This window comes from Eulemur rufifrons, chromosome 7 (genome assembly GCF_041146395.1).
Source record: "Eulemur rufifrons isolate Redbay chromosome 7, OSU_ERuf_1, whole genome shotgun sequence".
Classification (NCBI taxonomy): Eukaryota; Metazoa; Chordata; class Mammalia; order Primates; family Lemuridae; genus Eulemur; species Eulemur rufifrons.
In genome coordinates, this window is record NC_090989.1 from 190988176 (window position 1) to 191009193 (window position 21018).

The following is a 21018-nucleotide window of genomic DNA, read 5'->3' on the forward strand; positions in this document are numbered from 1 at the left end:
ATCAGCCACCAAGGCCAAATGGCTTCACCCTCAGCCAGGCTCTGAACTGGTGGGTGAAGGGAGTGGGAGGGAACAGGGCAGAGCTGGGCAAACACTGACTGGGGAGCCAGGAAAGCAAGTTTGAGCCTGGGCCTCATCACTGGGAAGCTGTATGACCTTAGGCGAGTCACTGAGTCTTTGTGAGCCTTAATTTCGTCATCTCTAAAGTGAGGATAATAACCCCTAGTTCAAAGGTGACTAGCAACTTAATTACTTTCATGTCTTCTATTCTCAACTGCTCTACCCTAACCAGCAATCCTTTCCTCTTCACCTTATGAGACTTCTGAACTGCTTTCTCCCCCTGTCCAGAGACAGCATGTACTCTGATCTGAGCCTCCTTCCTGGCGCCATCTGTGCTCACGGCCTGTCCCTCGGCTGGCTGTCACACTGGGGAACTGAGAGCCTTTTTGCTTCCACTCTGCCTTCATCACGCCCAAGTGTTCACTTCTCTGGGATTACACACGTATACATACTCATCAGAATCATAGCTTTCTCTCTGCCACTTCCTTTCCTTTTGCCTAAGGAAAAAAAGTCAATCTTAAGAGAAACCACGAGAAGAGCAAAGGTAGCAAAATGTTAAAAAATACCCTACCTCACAAATGTGCTGTGAGGATCAGGCGAGCGGATGCAGGTGCGAGGACTCACACGGTCCCAGCGCGGTGATTAGCACCATGAGCAAGAGGTCTCTGAGGGGGAGCAGGGCATTCCTTCTGCTCACCTAGGCTGGCCCCCAGCCCTCTCTGGCCTGGCAGGCTCACTCACCGCATTGTGGCCGAAGAACTCACAGTAGCAACAGTCGCAGAACTTCCCGTCTCTCTGGTGGGTGGAGGATGAGGTGCAGGAGCTTCGCTCGGAGCTACTATCCTCTTCCTCACCCAGGCCCTCATCTGCCTCACAGGGCTGGGGCAGCTGGCAGGCCAGGCCACTGTGTGCAAACTTGTGCCCCTTGCACCCGGGGTCTCTGCTGATAGGGAGAGAGACAGGCCCAGGGGTGAGGCAGGGTGATGCAGGAGCAGGTCATAGCAGGAACCCGTGAAGCATCCCAACATCTACAACCCTAACTGCCCTCCACCCGCCTCACCCCACAGAGGTCTGAGGCAGTCGTATCAGCACCTCTCACAGTAACAAGGCCAACACCTGTGCTGCCCTTCAGGGCCCACCACAACCACAAATGCTGCTCTTCTGGAAAGGTTTCCCCACGCCTCCCCTGCTTATGCCCACCATATGTCCTTCTCAGGGCACTGTGTACACCTCTCTCCATCCTCCTGTTTATTGTTTGTTCAGGCAGGGACTGTGTTGCTCCCTTCTATTTTGGGGTTTCAGAGTATAGCATAACAACCATGCACACAACAGGTGCACAATAAGTAGGTCTGAACTGATTGGTGGGCTGATGGCTCCCCTGGAACATTCAGGGTGGTCAACGACGTCAGTCTCCTTTCACTTTCTAAAGTCCTTATGATCCAGTCATGCTCTGAAGCAGTAGGTGGATCTGCCTTAACCACAGGGCACTGAGCTGAGGAAAAGCAAGTGTCTTCTGGGCCACAGACTATAAGAGCTACAGGTACTGCATTCAGCACATTATTTCTGACCATCCCAAGTCCTGCAAAATGTAAGTGTCATTATCCCCATTTTGCAGTGGTGGCGACTAAGGCTCAGGGTGCTTGACTGCTCTGCCCAACAGGTGACCAGGACTCAAACCCATGTCTCTCTGTGTGCAAAGCTCATTGCACTACTCTGCCTCTGGGCTTTGGGAAGCACCAAGGGCAGCTTGTAATATATAATATTTTGCCAGGGTCAGAACGAGACATGGGCCTGAAAGGTCCAAGAATTGGAGCTGGGAAGAACCACAGCCCTCACTGGGCCATCGGCAGCTGAAGTGCTGCAGGGGCTGGTCCCAATGCTGAGGCTCCAGGGGGCCGGGGAGCCGAGAGCAAGGACAGAGCTCAAGGAGCCACGTGGATGCCCAGTCCAACACAGCCCCTCTCTGCTGTTATAAAGGGCACTGAGCCATGGCAAGGATTAAAAAAAAGGAAGGCAGCAGGAATCATCCTCAGTGGTGCTTATAGAAGTTATTCCGAGTTGGCTGTTCTTTATATATTACATTAGCAAAATTGATTTTAGAAAAATTAAAATACCCAGTGCTCCTGAGAATATGGTAAAACTAGCACTCATTGTTGGTAGTTACATCAATTTGGAAAGCTCTCCAAAAAAAACAAACAAACAAACAAACAAAACACAAAATCAAACACCCTTTAACTGAGAACTTTTTTTCATTCCGAGGAATCTGTTTCAAGGAGAAAAATCCAAAAGAGGAAAAAAGCTTTAAGCACAGACATCTTTAGAGATGTTATTTATAATGTTAAAATATTGGAATGACTAAATGTTCAACAACTGGAGTACAGTGAACTATGGTCAATGTCCTCCAGCCTTTAAAGCTGTGGGGTCAGAACACCACCCGGGAACATAACGTTTTTACAAGGTAATGCTAAGTGAAAACCAGAGGGTATAAACTGCACAGACACCATCAACACCGAGTATAATGAAGACACGTGAGGGGAAAAAACTGCCAAGAGTGGTTGCTTTAGGGCAGTGGGATTCTAGAATGGGAAAATCTAAATACATAATACACTTAGGTCAGATTTGTAATATAAAAATACACATTGATCTTCTCCAAAGAATTCTTTCAAACATACAGTAAGCCCGGGCACGGGGGCTCATGCCTGTAATCCTAGCACTGTGGGAGGCCAAAGCGGGAGGATTGCTCGAGGTCAGGAGTTCAAGACCAGCCTGAGCAAGAGTGAGACCCCGTCTCTACTAAAAATAGAAAAGAAATGATTTGGACAGCTAAAAATCTATACAGAAAAAATTAGCCGGGCATGGTGGCGCATGCCTGTAGTCCCAGCTACTCGGGAGGCTGAGGCAGAAGGATCACTTGAGCCCAGGAGTTTGAGGTTGCTGTGAGCCGGGCTGATGCCACGGCACGCTAGCCTGGAAAACAGAGCAAGACTCTGTCTCAAAAAATAAAACAAAACAAAACAAAAAAACCAAAAAACATACATTAATACAACCTTTCTCAGCACTTAGAGTTACTTCTAGGAATTTCCCTAAAGGACATACTCATTCAAAAACTATCTGGTGCAAGGATGCTCATTACATCCTCATTTGTCATGATAAGAAAACTGGAAATGCCTAAATGGCCAGGAATAGAGAAATGATAAATTATGTTAGAGCTATACAGTAAAACATTATTTGGCTATTAAAAAGTTTTTCAAAGAATTTTTACTGGGGAAACGATGCAATGTTGAAAAATTACTATTACATAAAACAGTATGCCAAATAGGGACATAACTGTGTCATTTATATACAGAAATATCAAGAAGAAAATATATTCCAGTGGTAGAAGTTTATCTTTAGGTTGCAAGAACGTTTTTTCTTTATACGTTCTTTATTGTTCCAAGTTTTTTTAAAAAAACAATAAACACATACTTCGTTCACAATTGGAAAAACAATTAAAAGAACCATAGTCTAGGCCAGGTGTGGTGCCTCATGCCTGTAATGCTAGCATTTTGGGAAGGTGAGGCAGGAGGGCGGCTTGAGCCCAGGGGTTTGAAGTTGCAGTGAGCTATGATGATGCCACTGCACTCTAGCCCTCCAAAACCATAGTCTATCTTTTACTTTACACCCCAAAGATCAATCAAAGTTTTCGAAAACTCTAAGTTCAAGTGAGCAGGGAGTTTGCCCTTCACGCTGGCACTTACCTGTGAGTGCTAGGGAGTGGCTGAGAGCTTGGTGGCGGGAAAGGCCCGCTGCAGTGCCCACCGCAGTGCCCGCTGCAGGGGTGGCTGCACCCTGAGAATGGCGGAGGCATCTTCAGGAGCGGCATGCTGGTGGAGGGCAGGTGGGGGCTCTGACATGGCCCTGGGGCATGGGGGGCAGCGGCAACAATGGAGCACTCTGAAGCCTGGGCAGGGAAAGGTGCTGCTGGGGTGGCAGGCAGCAGGTGTGGGTGGGGTGGGTGAGGTGGGGAGCCAAAGGAGCCAGGGTGAGACGGGATCAGAGATGCTGGCTGGGGGTGGTGGCCAGTGGGGCTGTTAGGGGGAGCAGTGAGGTCTGAGTGCTGGTGGTGCTCCGAGATGGGGAAAGCCTCACCTGTGGGCGGAGGGAGGAGAAAGGGGTCAGAATGGGAGCTCAGACCTGGGAAGGAAAGCCCAGAGGCTGACTGCCACCACATCCTACTTGCTGTGACCAGAGGGTGCAGACTCTCAGCACAGGGTACTCTGGAGCTGGAGAGGATTCTGTGGGCAGCAGCTTGGCTGGACAGGCTCGAGGAGAGCCCAGGCCCAAGGGAGAAAGCACCACGAACGTTGGCCCCCAAAACACCCCACACCGCTGCTGTTTTTTTCCTCTCTCACTCTAAGTAGACATTATTTATTACCCCTGTCAATTTATAGGTAAAGATGACACACTTTGACCAATTTCTACTAACCTAACAATTTCTCTGGTCCTAAATGTATCCTATTCTGTGGTGACCAGTGGAGAGCATACAGATTTGAGGATCCACCCACAGTGACACTATACCTAAACAAAACTTTAGTACAAAAAAACTGAAAATCTAGATTCTTAAGGACCTCACAAGCTGATCTATAACTTTATTCTTAGCTGGAGAAAGATGTGGCATATATATGAGTCAATACACTTACATATTAAAATACCAGCAATATTTTTTTTTAGTCTCCCTATGTGACATTTGTAAGTTATCAATCTCTGGTCACCTGGGGAAAGGCAGAATGATGTGAGAGGTAGGTGTGTGGGTGATGAAGTCTGACATGAACGGGGCTGTGCGCGTTCTGTCTCTCAGGGTCTCTAGGTCTCGCCTGTTCAGAGGTGTTCCTGAGGCCTGGGGCAGGTCTGCAGAAGCCAAGGAGCAGCAGGCCAAGGCTTTGCCTCTGGGCCACAGGGACCAAAGCAGCCAGGATATGCCAGACTCCTGGGGACCCAGATTTCAGAGAGGTGGGAAAAGGCTGTGACAATTCTCTCTAGCTTATGTACCAAGATAAATGGAGTTACGTACTGCTCAATTTTCATAATTCTGGGGGCAGCACCACTTTGAAGAACTTAGCCCCTCCATTTAGAAGTATGACAGTAAATCATATTTACATAATAAACCAAAAGCCCACAGGTTTTTTCTCTGAGTCTCTGAGAATTATCTGAGTCTACAGAAGACTTATACAGCTGCCAAACGGGCTAATATCATTACAGCTTGAACTGCCAATCTCTTGTAGACATAAGTGCAGTGCTTTTATACCTATCCCTCAGGTAGGGAAATCAAGGCCTAGGAAGACAAGGTCACTTAGGTCCTCTGTGGTGTTGCAGGGGTCAGATGTCAGGTGACTTAAGTCCTACTTCCCTGAGGGTCCTCCCAGATGCCACTTCCTACTCAGACAGTGCTTACCAGGTCCCCTCTAGGATCTAATGGGAACAACTGTGAGAGCCAGTAACAGCTTTGAGGGGTAAATTTTTCTCTACCGGCAGTATTATTGTTCAGAGTCTTGAGAAAGGAGTTCCATAGAGTTTAGGCTGCCCCTGCTTCCATGAGAACAGCTTCATTTTTACTTATTTTAGTAACTGATCTTATGATTTGTTTGAACAAAATGGATATGAAAGCACAGCTGTCTACATTTATGGGGCCTGACTCTCTCCTGAGCTTGGACACTCACCGGGGATAGTAGGAGGACTCCCAAGTGAGCTGCCTGGCATGGCCCCACTGGAGTGTGGGGAGTTCCAGAGGCCCGAGAGCTTATGTGCTGACAGGAACGAGCTGGGATCCCAGTCCCCTGAGTTCCCATGGCAGGAGGAGGAGGACGAGGATGATGAAGAGGAAGACGAGGACGAATGAGAGTCACCCCCACAAGATTGCGATTTGCAGGATGTGTGTGACAAGGAGATCTGGAGAAGGGGAAAGAAAAAGGCTCATGGTCAAACTGCAAACATCAGAGCTGACCCTCTGCTGCCTCAGCTTAACCCAAAGGAGGCCCTCCTCCTCCAGGCCCCTGTGCCACAGCCAGAACAATCCGCACAGCTCCAGGGCAGAGGCAAATGAGGGCCAGGCAGGGGCTGTGATACTCCCAGCTACACGAAGTGTGCAAAGACTGTGGCAGGGGCAGAGTGCCTGTCAACTGTGGGGAATAGCAAGAACTGCCAGTGAGAGGAAGGGCCTTTCAGTCAGGAGTCTGGAAGCTAAACTGATCCTGGGCAAAAGAGAGGGTCTGGAGGAGAAGACCAAGGCTACCACAGAGCTAAAGGCAGCAGGCTCCCACAAGGGGGCAGGATCACCATCTACCAGTACCTATGAACAGGCCCTCATCCTGTGCAGAAACTATCCGGAGGGGCCAACGGGCTGCCAGAAGTTTCTTCCTTCTTCCCCCAATCTGAAACCAAGCTGCTAATGCTGTGTCAGTGCAGCCCAGGAGCCTCAGTGCCTGGGCGTAGGGGCTGCCTGAGGAGAGCCACCTGAGGGCAGGGAAGGAGCAGGCTGACTTCTTTGGGGAGGCAGCCCTCCTGCATTCAGGGACCCCTTTCAGTGGTTACCTACCGCCACTGCATGTTCTCGACCTGTCTGCCTTTCATCTTCCTCCATGCTCTTTCGGCAACTCTGGCAGACCCATAAAGGCATCTCGCCTAGGAGATTCTTGACGAGCTTTGGCATGAAGTCAGGGGGCAGCTTCTCACCCTGCAACACCAGTCCATTTTGAGAAGGACCTTCTTCCCAGCCTTTGCGTTCCCGGTGACATAGCAGGCAGCAAGTCTGCATAGAGTGGCTGGAGGCGAGAGGGACCTGCCCAATAGACAGAAACAGGGTTTCCCAGGATGGGAAAGGCTCTTCTTAGAAATAATGGTAACAGTATTAGTAATGCCACTTATTACGTGCCAGGCACTGGGTTAGGCACTTTACATACATAATTTTAGTCCTTGTAACAGCTCTGCAAATAAGGTGTTCTTATTCCCGCTTTTTTTTTTTAGATGAAGAAACAGATTTTGAGAAGTTAAATGAGTTGCCCAAGGCTATAGAGGTTGAAGCCCAGTGAGTCTAACTCCAAAGTTCATGCTCAAACATCCTAATGCCCTGGTGTCCCCAAATCTTAAAGGTTAAAGAGAAGATGGCCTTTCCCTCTCTGGCATGTCTGAGAGGGGCCACAATTCTTGGGCTGCTTGTGCAGCCTACAGACCAATCCCCATTTGGAAAGAAAGAATGATTTCAGACAATGGAGAGTTTAGGAGAACATGTGGGTTTTCTGCAGAGCTGCACAATTCCATTAGGATCACAGCAACAATTTGGAGGGGTGTGTATAGTCAAAAAGCATCAACCCTACTGAAAATTGTGTCAGGGGGAAGGTAAGGTTCTGGCTGGTACTCTTGAGAAGCAGTAGGTATGGTGAGAAGAACCTGGGCTTTGGGGTCAGATAAATATGCATTCTAATCCCTGCCTGACCATGTATTAGCTGGATGACCTTGAGCAAGTTATTTAACTTCTCTGAGTTCCAATTCTTACCTACCTTGCAGAGTTGTTGTGAGGATCACTGCATAAGCAGGTATAGTGCCTGTCCCTGTGCATGCCCATAGCATGGGCCCAATGCACAGTCATTACTTTCGGCTTTTTTTTTTCCCCCTTCTAGGACAAACTTGACTCAGAAATATAAGCCAATAGATTTTCTTTCACACTAGAGGGTCCTGACTAGAAGACCGATTGCTTTAGTGTCCTCAGTTAACAGCTTTCCTATATCCTGCAACTTTGTATTCCCTCCCCCTCTGACACTGGGCTTGGCTATGTCACTTTCTTTGGCCACTGGGATGTCAGGAAACCAGATGCCAGCCATAAACTTAAAAAGTGTGTATGCATTTCCACTTGCTTCCTTGCATAGCTGGGCTTGCTCACTCTTGCACCTCTGCCATGCCAAGAGAGCCTGACCAGGCTAGCTGCTGGAGAGATGTGAGAGACGTGTGGAGAAAGCAGTTTTCCAAGTTGATCAGCCTGCTGATCAGAGATGTGTGAGTGAGCCCCACTGAGATCAGCCAAGCCTGCTCAATCAGCAGAAACACCCAGTCAAGCAATGGACTCATGAGAAATAGTAAATGGTGCTGTTTTAACCCACTAGGTTTTGGGGTGGTTTGTTATGCAACCATAGTTAACTGACATACCATCCAAACTTACCCACTGCTAGGTAACATGTGCTTGCAGAAGACTAAAGGAATAATAAGGGTATCACCCCTCATCCTACCAATAAAACAATGCCATCATCTTTCTTGCATGAAATCACCTTCTCACAATGAGTTGGCATCATGGTATCCTTAAATCTGTAATGTATAATTACAACTGACCTGGGTCCCTGGTTTCTTGAAAAAGAAAGCAACCCAATAGTAGTACCAGGAGCATAATGAAACATTTGGGAGTACTTAGAAGTAGAAGGAACTCAGAAAAGAATACTAGATAGACAGAAATTTTACATGTGCAACTCACAAAAGATACTGTCTAAATTAGTCTCTGCCAAGGGAACATTTCAGTGAAGCAAGGTAGTTGCTAAATGGCAACTGCAAAAGGAACCTGTTGATGGTGAGTAACTAACTTCTTACGGAAAGGGGTGGAAAGTTGACAGAGAAGGATGTTGTTCAGAGAAACTAAGGCAAAGGAAGCCTTTCTGACAAGTGTACCCAGGAGACTCTCCACCGCTACAAGATGCCATAAAAGAAACTCTAGATAGAGGAGGTGAGGCCAATGTCCAAGTCCCTTTCCCTGTCACATTGGTGAACATATTCTTAAGGCAAACACCAGGACATATAATTTTATTACATAGTTTCATTTCATTTGAGTGCTAGGTTTCTGAGTCATTACATAAGCTGAAAATCTTGTATGAGTAAAATTATTCTTGAAATTCTTTATATGGCTCATAAAGTACAATACACAGTCATCCCTTGGTACCTATGGGAGATCGGTTCCAGGATGCCCCACGGATACCAAAATCTGCAAATGTTCAAATCTGTGATATAAAATGGTATAATATTTGCACATAACCTATGTACATCTTCTCATAATCTCTAGATTGCTTATAACATTTAATATAATGTAAATGCTATGTAAATAGTTGTTTTACTATATTTTTTAGGGAGTAACAAGGAAAAAAAGTTTGTACATGCTCCGTATAGATGCAGTCATCCATTTTTTTAAATGAGTATTTTCTATCCACAATTGGTTGAATCCACAGATGCAGACGGTTGACAATATGCGATTTTATAGGTATGACCAAGAATTCAAATGTATAAGGCAATGTATGTGTTTTTTGTTTTATTTTAAAAGTAAATACACAATTCTTTTAAGTTAACCATGTGACTAATGTGACTCTACTTAGTGCCAAAGTACTTGTGGGAAGGCACTGGGGCACAGTGGGAATACTGTGTTTTGTCATTCACCTGGGCCTCCAACGCTTACTTACTTATGATGCTGGGCAAGTTCTACTTACCCCCCGTTTGCTCATCTGTAAAATGGGATTAAGTCCTAACTTGTAGGGTTGCCTGTGAGGATTATTATTACTTTTTTTTTTTTTTATTTTTTTTGAGACAGAGTCTTGCTCTGTTGCCTGGGCTAGAGTGCAGTGGCGTCAGCCTAGCTCACAGCAACCTCACACTCCTGGGTTCAAGTGATCCTTCTCCCTCAGCCTCCCAAGTAGCTGGGACTACAGGTGTGCACCACCATGCCCAGCTAATTTTTTTTTTTTTTTTTTTTTAGTTGCCTGGCTAATTTCTTTCTATTTTTAGTAGAGATGGGGTCTTGCTCTTGCTGAGGCTGGTCTTGAACTCCTTACCTCAAGTGATCCTCCCGCCTTGGCCTCCCTGAGTACTAGGATTACAGGTGTGAGCTACCATGCCCAGTCCGGCTGTGAGAATTACATATAATAAAGCACCTAGTCCAGTGACAGTATTAATTATTAACATGATGGGAGCAATGGGAAACAATAAATGGTTCTATATTTTGCAAAAATGCAAGAGTCTCTCACATGTGATGAATCTAAGGTGACTTGTTAGAAATCTTAATCTCTGCCCTCAACCCCATGAAGTCATTCCTTAAGTTTCCAATATTCTCTGTAATTTCCTACCTCATGCTTTTGCTAATGGGGGTCCTCTGCTTAAAACCTCCTTCCTTCTCCCGCTTACTAATCAGTAGCTGAGCTGAGCTGAGCAAAAGCCCAACTTAAATCCATCCTCCTCCAGGCTTTCTCTTAGAGAATCCCTCTTTTAATTCCCCTCCCTTCTCCCATATCCCTCTAGTACAGTATACCTTGGTTACAGTACTTGTGCCTTCTATTTATATTTATTTATCTGTAACTTGGGTCTCTTCTGCTAGGCTGTACTCCCAGAAGGCAAGCATCAGGTCTGATTCCTATCTGGATCCCTCACAGGGCAGCACAGAGCCTGGCTCAAGGCACAGGCTCAGCTGGGCTTGTAGCAGCTAAATCAGATTTGTTAGGTATCCCCATTGTGACGGAGCTGGCAGGCAGCCTGGGAAGACACTGCTTGGAATTATTGCTTCCTACAGTGAAAGGCCCATCTCTCCATCCTGGACCTCTACCAGAATGGTTCCAATTGAAAGTGTGGAAGAGTGGAAGACTGCTTCTTCAGGAATAACAATGAGATGCCCCCCTATTAATGGGAATAATGTGATCTCCCTAGAGCCAAACTGGTACAAAAATAAACGAGATTAGCCATCAAATGGAAGTGACTTTACAGGACAGACAATTGTCTTCCCAATTAAAGGAAGAAACACAAGGCCTGAAAAGCTACATTGCATAAAGTTGCCCATAGTATTAGAGATACAAAGCACTTAGCTCAAGGGATTCAGGCAGTAGGCACTCAAGCTATTATCTAGGCACCTTGGCTGTTCTGTTCTTTCTTTTTTTTTTTTCTCACTCTGTTGGCTGGGCTAGAGTGCCGTGGCGTCAGCTTAGCTCACAGCAACTCCTGGGCTCAAGCAATCCTCCTGCCTCAGCCTCCCGAGTAGCTGGGACTACAGGCATGTGCCACCATGCCCGGCTAATTTTTTCTATGTATTTTTAGTTGTCCGGTTAATTTCTTTCTATTTTTTAGTAGAGATGGGGTCTCGCTCTTGCTCAGGCTGGTCTCAAACTCCTGACCTCGAGCGATCCTCCAGCCTCGGCCTCCCAGAGTGCTAGGATTACAGGCGTGAGCCACCGTGCTCGGCCCTGTTTTGTTCTTAATAAGCCTACACTGGAGACTAGCTTATTCATTGTCCCCTCTGCATTCAGTATACTTGAATCCTTCTCTCAGGCCCAGGCAGTTCGAGGGGATGACCCCCAATGACCCCCAAGCTGATGTCTTAACCCTAGGCCCTGATGCCTGCCCCTGGGCACAATGCCTTGTGGAGCTGGGAATTTTTTCTCTGACATTTTCATCTCTGCTTTAACTCTCAGAAGTTGGTGAAAATCCCAAGCCCTGGAGATGCTATATTTAGTCAATAATACCATCGTTCCTTCAAATTTTGGCTTTGATAGAGAAAAACTTGTGGTTCGGAGTTCCCTTTGACTGTTCTCTCCTGCCATTTTCCAAATTCTGACAGTTGTGACCCCCATACTCCCTGAAGAGTCAGTCAACCCTGACTTTCAACTAACCGTTCTCAAGCTGTATTTTCAGCACCTGGCACAGTATTCCCACACTAAGAACAGATCAGTAATTATCGAAGGGATGAAACATCCAGCCATTTTTTTCCTCATCACAAAGGCTAATGGAACTGATTGTTAAACCCAGCAGCCCTGGGCAACAACTGATTGTTCCTGCTCACCTCAGTTTAACACATTAACTGCCAAGTGAGTTGTATTTAACTCAGGCTAGTTTTGAGCCCCAGGCCTCGTGAAGCACATGTAACTCACACATCTCTTCACTTTGGGAGCCCCATGAACTATTTTTCAAGTTGCATATAACTCACACACAGAAAACAATAAAAAATAACAAATTTTTCATTAAATTAGAGACGATCATTTTGTTTTTCAAGTTTTTATTCTATTTTCGTAATAAAACACGGTGGTCCCAAGGAAACATTTTTTTTCCTAGCGTGGCAGTCAATGTGTTAAATTTCAGAGCCTCTAAGGATACAGGTCTAGTCTGAGCCAAAAGATGGGGGAAGAGGAAGAAAAGTTCTGAGGGTTTTCTAAGCAGATTTTGGATCTGCTCAAAAAAGCTCCAAGATAATTTTGCTTCACTCTCTGAGCAAAACCAGAATCTTTAGGGAGGGTGGGACCACTCACATGGGATTCATGTTGTAGTGTGCACATCCCCACAGAGCACCGGGTGAACTCTAGACCATGGCCACTCCAGGGCCCAGGGCTGGCATCTGGAGCCATTGAAACCAATCTCTCTACTTCCTTACCTGGACCAGGCCTAAGACTTTTCTGTCTTGTTTGAGAAGTATTAAGTTAGGGCATTCTAGCTCTTCCTGGATAAAGAGATAAAATCAAAGGAAGAGGTCACTTTTTTCATGGAACACCATTTTTACTTAAAAGAATGACTGACTTGTTACTCAGACTTGGGTACTGGCAGACATTTTCTCAAAAAATGAACAAATGGGCCGGGCGCGGTGGCTCACGCCTGTAATCCTAGCACTCTGGGAAGCCGAGGCCGGCGGATTGTTTGAGCTCAGGAGTTCGAGACCAGCCTGAGCAAGAGGGAGACCCCGTCTCTACTAAAAATAGAAAGAAATTATATGAACAGCTAAAATATATATAGAAAAATTAGCCGGCATGGTGGCACATGCCTATAGTCCCAGCTTACTTGGGAGGCTGAGGCAGCAGGATCACTGGAGCCCAGGAGTCTGAGGTTGCTGTGAGCTAGGCTGATGCCACAGCACTCTAGCCCAGGCACCAAAGTGAGACTCTGTCAAAAAAAAAAAAAAAAGAACAAATGAACAAAATGAGCCTGCTACTTCAAGGAAAACAACTAAAAGTATTTGTGGCCAATGATAAAATTCAAGCTTTCAAGTAAAAATTAGAACTTCAGAAAACTTGTATCTACTACCATGAGCTTGACAGCTTCCCAACAGTTAAAGACTTTTCTGATGAAATTTGTGGTTATATAATAAATGTTATCTTTTGGTATTGTAAAGAAATAGGAAAACATTTGGAATATCTGCAAAACTAAGTGAACCTATTTTCCGAATGATCAAAGCATCATGTTACACAATTAACACACTGGTAAAAGATCCACTCAAAGTGCTGGATGGACCCATGGATTTTAACGTAAATGAGTATAAAAATGTCATTTATATGGTCTCAAATTTCATATTGTAAAGAAGAGTACCTACAATCATCTGGGAAGGCTACTAAAACACTCCTCCTTTTTCCACCTATACATCTGTGTGAAGCTGGATTTCTTTCATATACTTCAACCAAAACAATATATTGCAACAGACTGAATACAGAAGCATATATTAGAATCCAGTTTTATTCTATTAAGCCAGATGAAAAGAAATTTGCACATATGAAAACAAGACAAGCCTTCTAACTTTGTTTTGTTCTGGAAAATATAGTTTTCATTAAAAAATTGCTATTTATGTTAATGTGATAGCTTTAATATTGTTATTCCTAAATGAATTACTCACTAAATATTTTTAAACTTTCTCAGTTTTAATGCTTCATTTGGTAAATATCCATAGGTAAAACCAACATAAACAAAGGCTCTCTGGGGTCCTCAATAATTTTTAGGAATGTAAAAGGGTCCCGAGACCACTTTGAAAGCTGCTGATGCAAAGCCTCTAGTGGTGCCTGCCACAGTGGGTGCACAATGGGCAATAGTAATTATTAACAATGATTATACAGTTTATGGCATATCAGGGTAGCTCTCTGAGGGCATGACTCAATTTTCCACTTTGGCCCTTCTGTCCACAATTTGGGAATAACCCCAGTTACCAGACCGGGCAGCTGTCAAGGACTGCTCTGAAGCTGGATTGAATTTCCAGCACTCAACCTGGTCTCATTCCTTCCAATGGATTCCGTTTAGTCTCAAGAGTTCATGTATGTTTGTACAGGATTTCCCCCAAGACACATGCTGTATCTAACCAGCTGCCCTGCAATAGCTTCAAAACTCTATTCTAAAATGGCCCATTAGAGCACTCTACTCTCGAGGCACCTAACTCCAACAGCCTCTCTGTCACCAAGGCAGGTAGAGGACAATAATAGCAGCTAAAATTCCCTTTCAGAATTGGAGAAAATGATTAATCCCCAGCCTAGAAAAACTCATCAGCCCAGTTATCATCACTTATTTTTCCATTCATCCATTCATTCCCTCATCCAACAAACATTCTCAGAGTCCCTACCTCCTATCAACCGTTATGCTCCGTGCTGGGAAACATCTCCCTGGCAAATTCTTACTCATCCCCTAAGATCCTGGTCAAAGGTCAGTGAACCTTTTGCTGGCCCAGGCTAAGTAGAACTAATTCTTTTAGCATAGCACCTATCACACTGTGCCATAGATATGCCATTCTCTGTCTGTCCCCAAGCCCTTGGTAGAATGTGAGCTCTTTGTGGGCAGGATGTGGATCTTGGTCATTTAAGTATGCCCAAGAACCCAGGCTTGGCTTGGGCCTGACACACAGCAGACATTCACTGAATAAATGAATCAATGCTTAAAGCCCATCTGGCTCATGTCTCAGCAGCTTGACACAAAGGATAGAATTTAAAACACAGTCGGTCAGCCGTGGTGGCTCATGCCTACAATCCCAGCACTCTGGGAGGCCAAAGGGGGAGAATTGCTTGAGGCCAGGAGTTAGAGAACAGCCTAGGCAACATAAGTGAGACCCCCGTCTCTACAAAAAATTTCAGTATGAGTCGGGCATGGTGGTACATGCCTGTAGTCCTAGCTACTCAGGAGGCTGAGACAGAAGGATCACTTGAACCCAAGAGTTCAAGGGTACAGAGAGCTATAATCGTGCCACTGCACTCCACCCTGCGTGACAGAGTGAGACCCTATCTCTAAAAAAAAGTTTAAAATAAAAATAAATAAAACACAAACCAGCCCCTTTCCTGACATGCTATGCTAAAGGCATGGCTGCATCACTCTGAGCCACTGATGAGAGGGCAATCAGTGCCAAGAATCTCAAATCATTCTAATGCTGACAGAGCTATAGTAAGTATCAGAGAACTGACACAACCCCACCTTAGTGCCCTGAACCCTTTACCCAAACCTCCCACTCAGGCTGTGGGCTCAGGCCCTTCCAGGAGGCAGAACATCTGTTTTTCACCATAAGACCAGTTTGTGGAGAATCCTCTTTGGTTGTACAAGCTGAATTAAGGATAGCGCAGTGAGTCTCTCTGACTCTAGTGACCCCCACCCCACAAGGCTAGCTCATCCATTGAATCTGCTTCCTGAGTACTACCAGCTACAAGGAAAGACAAGCTGTGGATTTACCTGGATCCTCAGGCCAAACTGCCACTTTAATACTAACCCCAGCATGGGTTACTCACGGGGCGTGGGGGTGGGGAGAGGGCATGAACTCTGGAGAGCTGTGAGTTCAAATCTCAGCTCTGCCATTTTCAGTATGATTTTGGACTATTACTCAATAGTTTTGAGTCTCACTTTCCTCATTTATAAATGGGAATAAAACCACATTTCATAGAGTTGTGAGGACAGAAGGAAATAAATTATGTACAGTACCTGGTCTGGGCCTGGCACACAGTAGGTGCTCAATACCCATTAGTTTCTTTCCTCTTCTGTCCTGGAAGAAATGACAGGGAAACTCCCTGAGATTTGACCAAACCAAATTAATTACTTGAAGCATGGGACAGAGGACTAGACAAGTGACCTTCAAGGCCTCTTTGAACCCCCAAGTCCATGTTTTCTGGCTGTAATTTCCTAGTAAGAACCTTCAGTGTTTGCTGTCCCTCCGGCCCCTTCTTTCTGCTTTAGTTTCCCTAGATCACTTTTCAGAGTAGAGAGGGAAATCTACTCATTTCAGAATGGACAGGGAAATCACAAAGGGAGCTAAGACCCTTGGGTAGGGAATAAAGGGGAGATGGCCTATAGGACTGCATCATGTTCACCCATAGGCTGCATAACCTCACAGCCATTTAGCTGGGAGCCGCCTAGAGTTTGAAGGATGAGGGTGTAAGCATGGGCACAAAACCAGACGGCACAAAAACAGGGCCCTTTCTAGAATATGACTCTCCTCAGTCCTTTTCTGCCTCTGCACATCCTGCCACAAAGGACTAGCACACATTCCTTTCCCCCAATATATAAAGCAGAAAGCCTTTGTGCATGCTGTTCCCTCTGCCTCTTCTTTTTGGTTCAGTCTGAGTGTTATATCCTGGTAAGTCCATAGACGGAAGATGAACTGGGCTTGGCTCTGGGAGGCCCTGACACCTTTTTATATATCTCTAGAATAGAGCTTATCACATATGTCCTAGTGGTTGAAATCTGTCTTCTCCACAATACTGTGAGGTTTTCAAAGACATAGCCTGTGTCCCATGAATCACTGTACTGCAATCATTCAGCAGAGGCTGTAGCACATAGTAGGCAGGGTAAGCATTTTGATACACAAGGGAAAATTAGCAGTTGTCTTATTACTATCATTAATAAGGCAGACCTGAGGGAAGGTTGTTTCTATTTCTGTTTATGGAAAAGCTCCTCCCTGGGAAATCCCATTCTTTGAACAATACCTTAGTTCTCCTCAAGGATCCCCATGGCACTCTCAATTCAGCAGTTCCCAGACCCAGCCAGATGTCAGAATCACCTGGGACAATTCCATAATAGATTCCTGGGATCTAGACCTGGAGACTCTGATTGTGTAGGTCTGGGATAGTGTCCAGCAAAGCACAGGGGTTCTGATGATTAGCAAGGCTGGGGCGAGAGAGGAGGAATCAAGCAACCACAGCTGCCTCTCCCACTGAGAATTACTTCCTCACGTGCTATCAGAGAGAATTTACTGAAGCACATCACCTTCACTTTCCTATTCAAAACTTTTCGTTGATTCCTCACTGCCTATAGGATAAAACTCAAACCTCTTTGTGCAGTTTCCTCTTGCTAACTCCTCCAGCCTGATCTCTCTCCCCATTCTCTAAATGAGTTGGGTAATTCTCACCTCTGGGTCTCTGTATATGCTACTTCCTTTGTTTAGACCCCTTTGTCCCATCTTGTCCTCTGGAGAACTTTTACTTAACCTTGAAGACTCAGTTCTGAGAAGCCTTCTCTTACTCATTCTCCCCTAGGTTATCATGTTTCGGGCAACCTCAGCACCAAGTATCTAAAATACTCATAGCTACCACTGGTGCTAAGCATGTAGGACTTGCTGGACCTTAACATAACCCTGTAAGCCTGGATTCACTGTCATTTTATACATGAAAAAACAAACCAAGAGGCTAAAACACTTCCAAAGGCCACTTACTAGATCTCAATAGGATCTAGGATTTGAACCTTTACTCAGAGGAAGCAGATGCCATACCTTCTTCTAAACTGCAATTACTGTATACATATTATCTAGACTATGAGCTCCTTGTGGGCAGGGACATCTGACTCACTTCTGCATTTACAGCTAGCCTAGGTCCTGGCACAGATCAGGGGTTGGTCAGTGTTCGCAGAATAAATGCCAGGTGAGAGGAAGACTGGGCATCACAGCATGTGTGCACTGGCTGGCCTAAATGAATGAATGACTGCTAGCCTGGCCCAGCAGTGGGGGCAGGTTAAGAATAAAAATGGGCAGGGCACGGTGGCTGTAATCCTAGCACTCTGGGAGACTGAGGCAGGAGGATCACTTGAGGTCAGGAATTTGATACCAGCCTGAGCAAGAGTGAGACCCCGTCTCTACTAAAAATAGAAAAAATTAGACAGGTGTGGTGGTGCACGCCTGTAGTCCCAGCTACTTGGAAGGCTGAGGCAGGAGAATTGCTTGAGCCCAGGAGTTTGAGGTTGCTATGAGCTAGGCTGAAGCCACGGCACTCTAGTCCAGGTGACATCTCAAAAAAAATAAAAAAATAAAGAAAGAGAATAAAAATGGTAGAAACCTAACTTATTTCTTTTACTTAATATTATAATTTAGTGTAACAGCCATGTATTGAGCAATAAGGACCATGCACAATACATACCCACAAAACGAATTAAAACATAGACCTTGCTCTCAAAACTTCTAGGTGCAGTAAGTAAAGGTGTTAGGATCATCCATCTGATATCAGACATATCAGCTCTGGGACATTTTAAGGAAATTAAAAATTTAAAACCCTGAGTGGGCCGGGCACGGTGGCTCACGCCTGTAATCCTAGCACTCTGGGAGGCCGAGGTGGGTGGATCGCTCGAGATCAGGAGTTCGAGACCAGCCTGAGCAAGAGCGAGACCCTGTCTCTACTAAAAATAGAAATTATCTGGTCACCTAAAAATATATATAGAAAAAATTAGCTGGGCATGGTGGCGCATGCCTGTAGTCCCAGCTACTCGGGAGGCTGAGGCAGGAGGATCGCTTAAGCCCAGGAGTTTGAGGTTGCTGTGAGCTAGGCTGACACCACGACACTCTAGCCCAGGCAACAGAGCGAGACTCTGTCTCAAAAAAAAAAAAAACCCCAACAAAAACCAAAACCCTGAGTGGATAACTCTTCATCTTCAAAGGGCTTTTGGCATCTCTATCTTGTGAGTCTCTACTAGCTTACAAAGAACCACCAGAGGTGGCAGGGATCCCTACAGTGTCATTTTCTCCCACTGGCAATGGAAGTAGTGCATGCTGGGTGGGCAGTGACCCTAAAGGGAGAAGTCCCTGAGGACAGGGACTATCTCACCCATCTGTGCACCCCAAATAAAGGCCCTGGCACACAGGTTGTTTTGATGCTTGCCGAGTGAATTAAATATAATGAGATGGTTTTATTAAAGATGCTGATTGATCATCTGCTCTAATTCCTTGAGGGAGCTGTGGGAGAACCAAGTCTCTAGAGTCCTTTTAAACTAAACTGGGCCCAGTCCCAGGGGATGTTGTAGAGAGATCAGAGGTAGAGGGGAACAAGGGGTAGGGAAGGGTAGGATGACCTCACCTCCAACCCCCATCAACTGTTGGTTTAACATTCTATTATAGCAAGTCTCCTGGGGCCTTATCCGTGAGTGTACACCTGGATTACAAGCTGAGTGGTCCGAGAGAGACCAAAGATAGCAAGCAGAACTAGCAGGTGAGAACACTCAGGCTGGCTGGCCACCTGGTACAACTTCTGTCAGCACTGACTCCTATTCTTGAGTGAGAAGCCTCTACGTACTAGATGCTACATAGGTTGCTTCACATTCTCTTGTGAAGTTGTTGATGAGGCTCAGAGAGAGGAAAAATGTGCCCAGAGTCACAAAGGTAGAAGGAAGCTGAGTTGGAAGTTCAACTCAACTCTGTAAACATTATTCCTCACTGCTTCCTTGAACTGCTTTTTAAGTTCTTTTTTTGTTTGTTTTTTTCTTTGCTAATAAGGCAGTAAGTGTCTTAGTCTTCTTGGGAAGTAAAGAGGATTTGGGTTCTTAGGGAACAGATCAATGTGGTTTAGTGGCCTAAAACAACTGAAACTAAGGACTCCTGGGATCCCAATTGAACTCCTGCATTTAAATGTGCATAGGTTGTACAACTGAGCGATGGGGCCTGGAGAGAACCAGAGAGGCCTGAGCAGCACATGCTACCTAAAGAGGTCAGCTGCCACTCAGAGACTACAGATTTTGGCCTTGTGGAAATGTGTGGGGCCCAGCATCACCAGATCTTTAGCGTTTTGAGAGAAGGCATAGATCCAGATTTATGGGAAATCTTTTGATTTTTAAAACACTGGCTCAAATTAGACAGGGTTTAGAGCAGCGCTGGGAGCCAGAGTGCCTCACCAAAGGCACACCCATAGGCAGAGGAATAACTGAACCCTACTCTCACCAGGGACTTTTCAACAGGGCACAAAAGCCTGCTTCTAGCATCCAAATCCCACCCTCACCCTCAGCTAAAAGTGGGGCACAATCAAAATAGAGTTTGTCAGTTTGTTTCACTTCTTTGTGGATGTAGTAAAAAATACAAGTTTTGTTAAAAATGTCCCAAAGTATATAAAAGTGTCCCTTTCCCCTCTTTTTTTGGCCTGACAACTATTGTAGGAGTCAGTTGGGCAAATGTTTACTTTTTTTTTCTTTTTTTCCGTGATGCTTTGTTTTAATTATGGGCAAATGTTTAGTTGCTCTGAATTTCTGTTTCTTCATCTGAAAAACAGGGTAATAATACTTATATCTTTCAGTTTGTTCATTAACATTTGTTAATCACCAGGCACAGGGGTACAACGGTGACTGACATGGCTCCTGCACTTTCAGAGTCTACATATAAAAATAGACAAATAATAACATCAATAGTTAACTAATCACATTTGTGCTAATGTTTAGAAGAAATACAGGGGAGGTGGGAAGATTAAAAGGAAAGCATGTAAAGTGCCTGGCACGAATAAATGAATGAACTGGCAGATCAAGCAGTGGAGTAGACAAGAACAAGCTAGGAACCTAGAGATCAGAGAAGTTAATGAAGCTTATAGCTCTTGGGAAAGTTGTGTCCTCAATAAAAACTGAATTGTTAAGCCATCATCCAAGCTTTTTGGCACCTCCATGTGGCAGGGACCCTAAAGTATGATATGGTCTGAATGGGAAGGAGAGAAGACAACAGCTCCCTGGCTGTCCCTTCTCCCACTCTCCCTTTTTGGATAACAGCACTCCCAGGAGGACCTACAGTAGGCTAGAGGGAGGAGCAGCCTCAGGGTTGGAAGCCAGATTCAGTGAGAGTATAGTCCAACCTGGGGAGTCTTCTTTGGAACCAGTGTCAGCCCAGGGTAGGAGGTTGGGGGTGAAGATAGGGCTTGTGACACTCAATAAGAGGTGACATTTTCATTAATTTAAACCCTTCTTATTGTGATCTAAGATAACAAAGGAGATCAGCATCAAAACTGGGTTATAATAAGCACA

At 45.3% G+C, this 21018-nt stretch overlaps 1 protein-coding gene across 13 annotated transcripts in view; it reads right to left on the reverse strand.

The window, feature by feature from the left end:
* The window catches only part of FAM193B (family with sequence similarity 193 member B), a 34304-nt gene that overhangs the window by 11639 nt on the left and 1647 nt on the right, over window positions 1-21018 (reverse strand). For 3 of the 13 annotated variants that reach the window (XM_069476212.1, XM_069476205.1, XM_069476210.1), the window contains exons 2-5: window positions 6632-6874; window positions 5757-5985; window positions 3798-4188; window positions 802-1000 (exon numbers count right to left, since the gene is read on the reverse strand). In XM_069476212.1, the coding sequence (XP_069332313.1) occupies window positions 802-1000; window positions 3798-4188; window positions 5757-5985; window positions 6632-6874 (1062 nt within the window). Of the gene's footprint in view, window positions 1-310; window positions 416-801; window positions 1004-3797; window positions 4189-5756; window positions 5986-6631; window positions 6875-12870; window positions 12973-15747; window positions 15812-21018 lie in introns of those variants that run through there. The other 10 variants (XM_069476211.1, XM_069476204.1, XM_069476207.1 and 7 more) reach the window with 8 other exon arrangements.